The sequence below is a fragment of the Vicugna pacos genome, chromosome 10, assembly GCF_048564905.1.
Source record: "Vicugna pacos chromosome 10, VicPac4, whole genome shotgun sequence".
NCBI classification, from domain to species: domain Eukaryota; kingdom Metazoa; phylum Chordata; class Mammalia; order Artiodactyla; family Camelidae; genus Vicugna; species Vicugna pacos.
Genome location: NC_132996.1, coordinates 14,257,954 through 14,270,404, shown reverse-complemented (window position 1 = coordinate 14,270,404; position 12,451 = coordinate 14,257,954). Strand labels below are relative to the sequence as shown.

Below are 12,451 nucleotides of genomic sequence, written 5' to 3'. Positions count from 1 at the left end.
TCTCAGAGTTTAAATATATCAGCTTGTCATAGGCTACGCTTTAAACAAGCTCTTAAATATACTGCTTAAAAACTGAAATTGGCATTGCTTTACTCTGTAGTAATTACAGGAACATAGCTCATTTATAGCTGTATCCAGTGGCTGGCCTGTCGTCTTCATATAAATATGTATTGAATGAATGCTGGTTTTCAGATAAATTGAGTTAAAAGGAATTTATGTTCTGGACTCTTGAAATTCATTATTTCAGTTTTTGCCATTTTCAGTTGTATACATTATCTTTGTTGCAATACTTTCTAATAATTTCTATGAATCCGTAAGGAGACTCAGTAAAAAAGTGGCTTCAGTCTCTGTTCATCCATAAACAACCTGGAATGGGGAGGGAGGGCAGGAAAATGAACCGTTGAAATCACTTGTACTTACTAATTTCCCTTCTACTTTTTAATTTTTTTAAAAAGATGCCTTATTTTCTGCTGTGAGAAACTTCTCAGAGGCTGCTTCAGATTTTCACAGACGACTTGCAGGAGTTGATCTTAATAAGTAAGTTAAGTTTCCCTACTGTTTAGAAAGCAGTGTGGTGACTGGAATGAACTGTGCACACGCACCGAAGCCCTGAGCGCTGCATCCCTGCTGCTCAGATCACGGTCTGTCTGTCCAGCAGCACCAGCATTAGCTTGGAAGCTGTTAGGAGGGCAGAATCTCAGCCCCCGCCAGGACCTGCTGAATTAGAACTCTGCACTTTAACAAGACTCTGGGTGGTTTGTATTCACATTAAAGTTTGAGGATCATGGCTGTTAAACGGTAGGCTAAAAACTCACCGCAAGACAAGGGCCCAAGTGACAAGTCTTTAGGACTTCGCCTGGTCAGGATTCTGACTAAAGCTGGTAATTCCTAAGTCTGTGGGTTTAAGTGCATTTGTAGCATATTTTACTCCAGTCCCGATATTCCTGTGAACAGTGTAGAAATTTTTTTTTCCTAATACTTTAGTTTTGCATTAAATTTAACCTCTTGCCACTTTTAGGTTGAAAAATAATTTAAAAGGTATAACTGAAGGGATTATTTAACAAGCATAAGTTGTTCCACCTAATAGTCCTTGCACATTTCTTTCTTTTTCCAGATACCATCAGAATACGCTCTCCCCGTCCTGTACAGGCAGAAAGCTGTGTCCGTCCCTGGGAGGGGCCTCTCTGCCCCTTGGGTTGTGGGACAGCCCCGGGAACCCATGCAGCACCCCAGGGAGCTGGCAGACTCCAAGTGGGAAAGGGCCTCCCTGCCCATGAGGTGCAGCTGTCTCCCTCCTTCCTTGCAGGCTCCTGCGTCTTTCCCTCCTTCTGTGCTGTTCAGCCTTTATTCTGCTCCACTTTCCACAGCAGAACGGAACGGGGTATCAGGAGCAGCTTGACGGTCCGCCCTGTCTGCCTTTGCAGGAGCCTGGCTTTCCTCCTGCAACGAATTACAAGTGCCTTTCAGTTCTTTCTGATCAGTCTGTGATCCTGAAAAACAAAACAGACCACGTCCCAATAGTTCCCTCTGCTTGTTATAAAAATTAGAAAGATGCCCCTGTTGTTATAGGTACCTTATCATATGAGCTTTACTGTGTGTTTAATACTCATTTTCTTTAAAAAAACTATGATTTTAGAAGATGTAATAGTATTTAAAGATCCAGTTCCATGGTAAGGGTTTTAATCATCTGTTTGTTATTCTCAAAGCCCCACTGCAGTGAGAATCGTGAATGACCAGCTGATGCTCCTGGAAAGAGCATTCATCGATCCCCTTGGCTTACCAGGGAGGCCGTTCTACAGGTAAGGGAGCAACAGGTGTTCCAGCGAAGGACACCAGATATGTCACTGTGACCAAAACCAGCATACTCAAATCTGTTTGAAATTCCTGTTATCTGCTGAGTGGAAAGTGGATATATATCCTGAGAGAATGTGGGTAAGATTATGCGTAATGTTACAATTTGTAATATCAGAAAAGTCAGTTTCATATTATTTATTGCTTTGATGCAGGTGTAAATGGCAGGTCATAGTTGAGAAAGAACTCTGTAACAAAATCTAAACGCCACAGCATTTTAAAGGGGAGCTCAGAGTTCACACGGCTTAGCCTTCTGTGTGGATCTTTTCTGCAGGGTCTCAGAGTTGTACCAGCCACCGTTTGAATTCTCCAGTGGTGGGAAGTTTACTACCACATGAGCAGGTTCACTCCATTTTAGGATAAGTCTACTTAATAGAAAGTTTTCTTCATAAAGATGTATTTTCCTGTCATTTTCTCCCTTTGAGTCTGTTCTGTTCTTCAGAGTCAAGTAGAATAAATCTAGACCTATATAACATTTCAGGTTTCTGAGGATGGTTGCCGTAGTGTTAAATTTTGATTGCATTTATACACACGTGCACATATATTTATTCATTCGTTTGTGCTTACATAAATGGGATCATAGATCACTTTGCAACTGCCTTTCTTTGGTAACAGTTTATCTTAGAGGTCTTTCTGTGTCAGGATGTACAACTTTAGCTCTTCTCACCTGCTGCTTAGTGTGCCATTGTATGGCTCACATGTGTGATTTTTGTTTTAGTTCCTACTGAGTTTTTAATTAGATTTGTTTTTTCCACAAGTACTTAGTGTTATGAGAAGTACTTCTATAGGATGTCCCTCAGACCTACCTGAAAATTTATTTCAATATTTCTATTATTGATATCCAGGATTTCAGGGTCAAAGTATAAGCATATGTTAAATTTGATTAAGTAACTGCCAAAGTGCTGTCCAGAAAGACTGCAGTTTGAAAAATATGTTTGGAACTTTTAAATAAACATAAAGACGATATTCATTCTACAGCCAGGGGAGGGGAGGTTCGAGGTGGCCATGTCGGAAGATCCTGAACTCACCTCTGGCAGACACACCAAATCTCCAGCTACGCACGGAACAGTTGCCTCTGAAAAAGACCTGAAAGCTAGCTGTGCAGCTCCTGCACGTCAGGCAGGGGAGAACGAGGCCATATGGAAGTAGGCGGGGAGGCTGAGACCCAGTCTTCCCGCAGACCCCACCCCACAATCAGGAGGGAGCTCACAGACCCAGAGCTTCTCCCCGAGGAGTAAAGGCTTTGTACCCCACATCAGGCACCCGCACCTGAGAGACAAGTCCCCCAGATTTCTGGCTTTGAGAACCAAAGCTGCATCCATAAGACCAAAGGGCTTGAGTGAACTGAGAAACAGGGACCTGAAAGGGCTTTCAGGGGCTCACTTGCCGCAGGGCCCAGCACAGAACAGCCCTTGAAAACGCTCCTGGATTTATGTGAAAGAGATTCACTTGTTGATCTTAAGGCGCAGGTTGGAGGGGCAGGGCCCTGCTGGGGTGCTCTCTGAGGTGGAGGCTAGTGGGTGCCAATTTCCGCTCTTCTCTGCCTTGCTAAAGCTGGTGGGCACCCTCTTTTTTTCCCCCTCCTCCTCCCTGCAAGTAACAGTCTTCAAGCATCCTCTCTCTGAGCTCCAGAGCGCCAGCATCTCCTGGAGGGGAGCGTTTATGTGTGTCTGGTCCTCTGGTTTTTGCATCTGGCCTCCTGGGTTTTACAGCTGCCACCCAGGACACACCCCGTGATGGCTTGGCTCCGGACGTGGGGGATGGGAGGCTTGTGATCCTGGGTCCGCCGGGGCTGTGAGAGTCAGGGCGATAGTTCTTGGCAGACTGCCACCCCCAAGGTACTGCACAGAGAGCAGACAGAGACACACCCCATCCTTCTGAGGAAGAGGCTCATGTGCTTGTCCAGGAGCTCTGGCCTGAGGAACAGGCTTTTGTTCTGACAACTTCTAGAAGCCTGCTTATTTGCTCTCGGGGACAGAGGCTGGTGGAAGCAGTCTGCGCTCTCCCTCTGCCTCGCTCCAGCTTGACCTTGTCTCAGAAAGGCGCTTACACCCCTCTCTGGCACCCCAACTTCTGAATCTGGGGCCGGGGACACCTCTACGTGGCCTGGCTCTGCTGACCAGCGGGGTTTATGCTCGGGGTCCCTCAGGACCAGAACCTGTGAAGAGAGAGCCCTTAAACAGCTCCACCCACAGACTCAGCGCAAGGCAGCGGACCCGGGAGCCATCTTCCAGGGCTGGATTCTGGGTTAAACGCACATCTAAGGATACGTATGTCAGAGGTATGAGAGGGACCTGGGAGGGCAGGTGCTGTCTTCATGCCCCTCTGCCCTGCTGCAGAGAACCAGCATCTCTCCGGGGGAGTCCTGACACGTGTCTGATGCCTCAGGTTTCATGGCTGCCCTGCAGGGGCTGCCCCTCATCCCCTGGCTCTGGTGGCCGGTGGGGCTTGCCTTCCTGAGTCCCACGGGCCGCAGCAGTTTGAGTCAGTCCCTGGCAGGTGCCACCTCCAGGTCACTGCACAGACCGCAGAGTGGAACACACCTCTGTCTGTCTGTACGAGACCTGTGTGCTTGTCCTGGAACTTCGGCCTGAGGGACAGACTTCAGGCGAGTGCACATCCAGAGGCCTGCAGAGCTCCCCTCTGGGAACACAGGCTGGAGAACGCCCCCTTTGTACCTTCCCCCTGCTTTGCTACAGCTTGCCAGTACGCACCAGAAAGGAGCTGGAACATATGTAACTGTCACCCAGGGGACGTCTCCACGTGACCTGGCTCTGGTGGCCACCACGTGACCTGGCTCTGGTGGCCACCACTCTTGCAGTCCTACAGGATGGTATATATCTGGATAGTTAAAAAGCTGCTGCCTGGGGGCCTGACTTCCAGGCAGCCCGGATCTGAGATACTCCCCTCTGGTGCCCTGACGGATCCTGGAGCACACTCAGCTGTTGGGAGCTATTAAAAATGAGGTGGCTTTGAGAATCACAAAGTTCTGACAATCAAGAGCTTCGGAAAGGTCAAATGGTAAGGTTTACCTACAGGAGGCTCTCCATCAGGACTGTGTTCATTTCTGTGCATTAGATAAAACAGCCACCTCTCCCAGAGTCTAGCAAAATGAGAAAGCACAGGAATGTATCCCAAAAATGAAGAAAAAAAGATAAAACCTCAGGGAAAAAACCTTAGAAACAAAGATAAGTAATCTACTTGATAAAGACTTCAGAGTAATAGTAAAGATGCCGCCAGATGTGGGAGGAGAGTGGATGAACACAGCGAGAACTTCAAACAACAGAGAAATGCAAGAATGTACCAAACGGAAGTCATAGAGCTAAAGGAAGAACACTATAATGGAACTGACGGATACACTAGAGGGGTTCACTAGCAGACAGGATGAAGCAGAAGAATCGATGACCTGGGACACAGGCCGCGGAACTCACACAAACAGAGCAACAAAAAGTGCAAAGTGTCTGAGAATGTGAAGACAGCCTAAAGGACCTATGGGACAACATCAAGCAAACACTCACGTTAGACAGGTCCCAGAAGAAAGAGAACAGGCTGAAAACTTCCTTAATGTGGGGAAGGAAACAGACATCCAAATCCAAGAAGCTCAGGCAATTCCAAAAGACACCCATCCCAAGTCAAACTACAGTGAAAATGTGAAAAAGGTAGAGATGCGAGAATCTTAACAGCAGCAAAGGAAAAACAACTTATGTACCAGAGAACTCCCTTAAGACTGTTAGCAGATATTTCAGCAGGAACTTTGTGATCAGAAGGGAGTGGCATGATGTATTCAAAGTGCTGAAGGAAAAAAAAAATTCCAACCAAAATGAGGAATAAAAATCATATAATCTCAATAGACACAGAAAAATATTTAGCAAAATTAAACATCCACTTATGATTAAGAAGTCTCACCAAGCTGGATATAGAGGCAATGTGTCTCAGCATAATATAGGCCATTTGTGACAGACCCAAGGCTACCATCTTACTCAGTGGTGGAAAACTGAAAGCGTTTCCTTTAAGATCAGGAACAAGGCAGGAATGCCCACTCTCTCCACTTTATTCAGCACAGTATTGAAAGTGCTAGACACAGCAACTGCAGAAAACAGATGTCCCAATCAGGAAGAAGTAAATAAAACTGCCACTGTCTGCAGAGGACATGGTACCACATATAGAAAATCCTAATGACTCCACAAAAAAAAACTATTAGAAATAATGAACAAGTTCAGTAAAGTGCAGGACACAAAATCAATACAAGGAAATCTATGACGTTTTTATAAACTAATGATGATCAGGAAGAAATTAAGGGGAAAAAAAACCCATTTGTAATTGCATCCATCGAAAAGAATTAAATACCTAGGAATAAATTTAACCAAGGATGTGAAAGGACATATGCTGAAAACTGTGAGAAGATGCAAATTAATGGAAAGATACTCCATGCTCGTGGAGATGGAAGCATTAATATTGTGAAGTTGGCCACAGTACTCTATGTATTTATCATAAAATCATATATAGTGTTGAGATTAGTAATGAATATATGAATCAGGAAAATTTGTGCATATTTTAAGATAAAATGTTTCTCCTGTGGAGTATATTTTAAACATTCATCTTAAAAGTTCAGAAGTGCAAGTATTTATTATAGAATTAAAAAACCCGGTTGAAATTAACTTATACAGACTTAACTGAATTGTGAGTAATGCATTAAAACTGTTAGAACAATGGCAATCAAATAATATTTCCTTCATACAACTGTAAGATAGTAAAACTGTATTGTTTAAAAAGCCACTACATTTTTGGTGATTTTTTACAGGATCACTAGAAAACTAACAAACGTTCTGTAATGTAGTGTAAAGAGCATTAAATAAAGCTCACTTTTCTTGTAAACATCCAATAGGTATGCAAAAGTCTTTAAAAGCTGCGAAGAATTTGATTATGAAAATATAAAACATTTGCATTATTATAACACAGCACTTAGTAATCACTATGTACTGAGGGAGCCGTTGAAAAAATGGGATCTCAACTCTAAATGCAGATGGTAGTCTGCAGGCTGCTATAGCTGCCCTTGATACCTCTTGAAAATTCAGATATTTTCATTGTGGAGGGTGATGTGTTATCCTGATACACTTGAAAACTTAAAAACTAGACCAGAGTTTGAGTTGTTACAGAACTAGAATAGTTTAGCTTTCATGAAGGGGTGTTAGAATTGGTTACATGGTGTCTGTTGTCTGAGCTCTTTTATAGCTGTCTGCTTCTTACCTGAGAGAATTATTGAAAGGACTTAGCCTCAGAATAGTAGCTAATATCTATTGAGCATTTACGAGCTGTCAGTCTATATGGAGTGGTTTCTGTCCATCACTTGATTCTCACAATAATCAGCTGAAGACAGTACTATTATTGTGCCTCTTTTCAAAGCTGAATAAACAGGCACAGGGAGGTTAAATAACCAGTGTGAGGCCACAAGGTAAGTATGACAGTGTTCTGATTTTCAAACACAGGCAAACTGGTTCCATAACCCTAGTAACTACTCTAGGCAAAGCCTGAATCATTACACACAGGGAACAAGTTTAAAGAAGGCAGGTAATTTGTCAAAGGCCACAGAGGTACTAGATACCTGGCCAATGAGTCAAATGAGCTTTATTTTATTCCTAGATCTGTAATTTTATACTAAAGTCTCCCTTTGCAGTTCTCCAGAAGAGGGCACGTAGACTAAGCAATTCTATGACCTCTCTCTCTAAGATCTCAGATGTAGTTAGATTGGAATGTAAATGTTTATCACCATCTCAGCACATACACTTGTTTTAGCAAGAAGGAGCCATTTGAGGCCATATTGAAATTTAAAAGCCAAGAGCAGTAAGTCCTGATATACTTTGGAAATTCTAGATTATTTCTTTGATCATTAATACTGATTTATAGAATTCCAAATTGTCTCACACTGTAGATTTACATCTTGAAGAAGCTCTAGGATTTAACTTTTGGATCTAATTCCTGATAAGAGGGTTTAATAAAATGTCCTTTTCAGGAAGGCAGAATTCCACATAATGGGGAGAGTGGCTTGATCTCTTGAACTACTTATGAGATGAAGCAGGTCATCAACTGCAAACTTTCCTGCTAGATCAGAAACTAAGCGTGTCCCTTGTGGGCAACCCAGATATAGCCATTTAACCTTTGTGGAATAGGCTTCATTATACTTACCATTTATGATATTTGGGGAATACAAGTTTCTTTATTGCTTTTTAATGTCTGAAGAGTACTGGGAGCAACTGTCATTCTTGTTGAATCTCTAAAAAGCAACACAAAATAATTTTTTAAGTCTCTTCTCCCTTATTAAATATATCCGCGAGACGTACATGTTTTGTGGATGTCTGTGGCTGGCTAGGCAGTCAGAGGACTAATGCACATAACTTACAGGAAAGAATCTACATTAGTCCAACTGTGTGGGTTGGCAGCATGATTCATGAAATGCTTCTTAGTCTGCTCCTTTCTTTGCTTACAATTACACGATTACCTAAGTATCTCAAACCAATTATGCATGTTTTCATTTTGGAGTAACAGAAGTAAATGCCAGCAGACATTGAATACTTAGCAAGATGTGGTCTAACAAAAGGGAATGAGTAAAGAAAAAGCATATGAAATGTTAATATGTGTATTCTCTTTAGCTCAACCTGTCCTCTTTATGTTCTTTTCTACTAGGCACATCATCTTTGCTCCAAGCAGCCACAACAAATATGCTGGAGAGTCATTTCCTGGCATCTTTGATGCTATGTTTGATATTGAAAATAAAGCAGACCCTCATTCAGCCTGGGCAGAAGTGAAGAAACAGATTTCTATCGCAACCTTTACAATTCAAGCAGCAGCGGGGACTCTGAAAGAATTGTTATAGTGAAGTGTCAGCCGAGTGGTCATCCATTAAAAATGTCACTGAAAGTCTGAGGGTAAAATCCATCTTTATTTTTGATAACTCATGAAGCCAGAGTATGCAGAAATCTTGCTTTTTATGTCATGTTTTGATTTTAGACTTCCACCTTGTTCATCTGCAGACAGATTTTTGGCTTTTAAAAATCTGTAACTTCATCATCAAAGTGCTAATCTAATAAAACAAAGCAAAAAGACTTCAACCATATGGTAGAAAGAGAGAAAGTAACTGAAAATTCCCTAAAATAAATGCAGCAAGGAACTTGAGCTCTCAGACTTGGCTGGTAGGAATGTAACACAGTTCAGTCACTTTGGAAAACAGTCGGTCAGGTTCTTATAAAATTTAATGTAACTCCAACATTCTACTTCTAGGTAATTTCTAAAGAGAAGAAAAAACGTGGTCACCGAAAGACTGTTACATGTATGTTCATAGCAGCTTCAAGTGGAAATAACACAGATGCCCATCAACAGATGAATGGATAGATTGTGGTCTGGCCACAGTGGAATACCACTGAGCCATAAAAATGAAGTAATTGCCAATACGTGTAATCTCACTGGCAGACATTGTTGAGGGAAAGAAGCCAGACACAAAAGAAAGCCTAGTGTGTGATTCTGTTTATATGAAGCAAAGCTAATCTGTGACCGAAGTTAGAACAGTGATTGCCTGGGTCCAGTAAGGGGCAGGGAGAGGTCTGCGGCTAAACAGGCGTAAGTAAGCTTTCTGGGAAGATGGGAGTCTTCTGCATCTTGATCTGGGTGATAAATACATAGGTATATACATTTGTCATCCTAATCAAACTGAAACTTAAAATATGTAAAAATTATACCATAATAAATTTGATTACCAAAAAAAGGGGGGGGGGGTCTGGCAAGGAAACTGGAATAGCACACCTCTTGTGAAACCACTGTGGAATACAAATGGTAAGGAAAAAGTGAACCCTGTACTTTCGGTAACGTCAACTGTATTGAATAGTCTAAGTGATGGGTGAAGAAAATACAGTTGACCCCTGAAGAACATGGGTGTTAGGGGCACTCTGTGCAGTTGAAAGCCTGTGTGTAACTTTATAGCTGGCCCTCCATACGCTTGGTTCTGCATCCAGGGATTCAGCCAACCATGGATCATGTACTCCTGTAGTACATAGTGAAAAAAAAATCGGCGTGTAACGGGACCCATGCAGTTCAAACCTGTGTTGTTCACGAGTCCACTGTTGCCACAAACCTTCGTACTGATTCCTATTGAGTAGAAAAGTGTATCAGCAGGTGCAAACTTTCATGCAGAGCCTAAGACTCAGAATTATGGGTAAAATAAGATGGAAGCTTCAAAAAGCACGGTTGTTCAATTAAAGAGTTGAGAATCAAAAATTAATAAGATGTGGCAGCTCAAAATTTGCAAGGGGAAACTACCCCTTGTTACCTGTGTTCGCTGACCAACAATACAGTTTAATAAAAGAGTGGGAGTGTCTACCCTGGGGACAAACATTTCCTATATGTTCAATATTAATAGGTGGTGATTCCCCATGGTATATAAGTGGCCTTGACAGCAATGACCCTGAGTCAGCAGGGTAAGTTTTAATATAAACTATTTGTTTAACTTAAAGAGGCAAGAGTATTCTGCTTTAAAGAGCAATAAAATGTTATTTATGAAGTATAAATTCATAAAGCATATGAAATGAGACTTTTGTAAAATAATTTATTTTAGCAAATGTAAAGACTTAACTTTATTACTGTATTACCTTAGCGTACACTTTATTTAGGGTAGAGCACTGTGTTGTAGAGAGAAATACTAAGTTACGGTGCATGAGTCACACTTTTCTACTGTTCCAGCTGAGGAAATCCCTACATGTTTGGGGGCATCCTTTTCCTCATGAGTAATGATTGTTAAGTTTCCCTCCAATTCTATTATTTCATTTCTAAAGGAGATGAAACAAAAGTTTATGAATCTCTTTTACGTTCTTCCCAGTGGCAGCCTTCCGAAGAGATGTGTAGCTAAAACGGCATGTGTGGGTTGGAAATACGAGTCTGGAGAAAAATAGTAACCTTTGCAACTTACTGTTTAATTGGTAATTTTAAAAAAATTATCTTTGATCAAGAGTTGATCATGAGAATAGAACAAGTGATTATGTGTCATGCAGTGTAATAAACTCAGAGAATATGTACTACCACACAGAACATGTGTTTGAGCTATTTTTAAGACGTCTTCCCCCTAGCACTGTTTTATCTAGGAGATGCTTTATGTAAGCCACTTGGTAACCCAAAATCTGGAGTGGTCACAAAATGTGAAAAAAAGAGGCTGAGCAAATCATCATGGAAAACCACCACTTTACAAAGGGAGAAACAGGGAAAAGGAAACGGGATATAAAACAACCAGAAGGCAAACAATAAGATGGCAGCAGTAATCACTAGAGAGAAATGAACTGAATTCACCAATCAGAAGTCACAGACTGGCCTGCTGGATTAGAAAACAAGACCTAACTATATAATTTCAGCTCTAGAGATACACACGGGCTCATGGTGAAAATTCAAAATAAGGCTATTACATGCAACCGAAATCCAAACCAAAGTGGGTAGAGCCATACTTAGACAAAATAGACTTCAAGCCAAAAATGATACCAAGAGACAGAAAGGTCATTATATGATGACAAAAGGGTCAAGACATCAAGAAGATAAAACAATCAAATATATGCACACCCAACATCTGCAACTTAAATGTCTTAAGCAAATACTGAGAGATGTAAAGGCAGAAACAGACAACGCAGTCTTAGTAGAGGACTTCAACACCCCACTGACAATGATCACTAATCATCCAGACAGAAAACCAGTAAGAAATGTTGGAGTTGAACCATACTCTAGAGCAAACGATCTTAACAGACATGGAACATTCCATCCAAGAGCAGCAGGATATACATTCTTCTCAAGTGTATAGGGACATTTTCTAGGATAGGTCATATGATATAAAAACATCTCAAGAATGTTGAAGTCATACCATCTGTTTAGATAGTAATGGTATAAAGGTGTAAAACTATAAATCAACAACAGGAAGAAAGCTGGAAATCTTACAAATGTATGGGCACTAGACAAGACACTTCTAAACAATAGAGAAAAAATGGAAATGAAAAAATTTTTTGATACAAATGAAAATATAAATACAACCTATCAAATCTTATGGGATGCAGCAAAAAGCAGTTCTGAAAGTTTATAGCAGTAAGTTCATATATTAAGAAATTTAGAAAGATCTCATAAACAACCTAACTTTATACCTCAAGGAAACAGAGAAAGAAGAAATTAAGCCTGAAGTTAGGAGGAGGAAGGAAACAATAAAGATCAGAATGGAAATACATAAAATAGAGACCGGGGGGAAAAAAGAAAGACTTCAGACCTGATACTTTAAAACTCTTAGAAAACATAGGAAAGGACCTGAGCATTGGTCTTGATAGTGATTTTTTGGATATAACAACAAAAATAACAAATGGGATTACATCAAATTTAAAACCTTCTGCACAGCAAAAGATATAATTAACAAAGTGAAAAGGCAACCTGCAGAAAGCGAGAACTTTTTTGCAGATTGTATATGTAAGGTTTAATATCCAAAATATAGAGAGAATTCATACAACTCAGTAACAAAAGCCCAAACAATCTGATTTAAAAATGGGCAGAAGACCTAAGCAGACATTTTTCCAAAGAAGATACAGATGGTCAC

At 41.1% G+C, this 12,451-nt stretch overlaps 1 protein-coding gene across 2 annotated transcripts in view; it reads left to right on the top strand.

Annotated features, from left to right (window-relative positions):
* The window catches only part of NAALAD2 (N-acetylated alpha-linked acidic dipeptidase 2), a 52,473-nt gene extending 41,550 nt beyond the window's left edge, over positions 1 to 10,923 (top strand). For both annotated transcript variants that reach the window (XM_072969023.1, XM_072969022.1), the window contains exons 17-19: positions 456 to 537; positions 1,707 to 1,799; positions 8,533 to 10,923. In XM_072969023.1, the coding sequence (XP_072825124.1) occupies positions 456 to 537; positions 1,707 to 1,799; positions 8,533 to 8,722 (365 nt within the window). In that variant the 3' untranslated portion in view covers positions 8,723 to 10,923. The remainder of the gene's footprint in view (positions 1 to 455; positions 538 to 1,706; positions 1,800 to 8,532) is intronic.
* Positions 10,924 to 12,451: the final 1,528 nt, after the last annotated feature.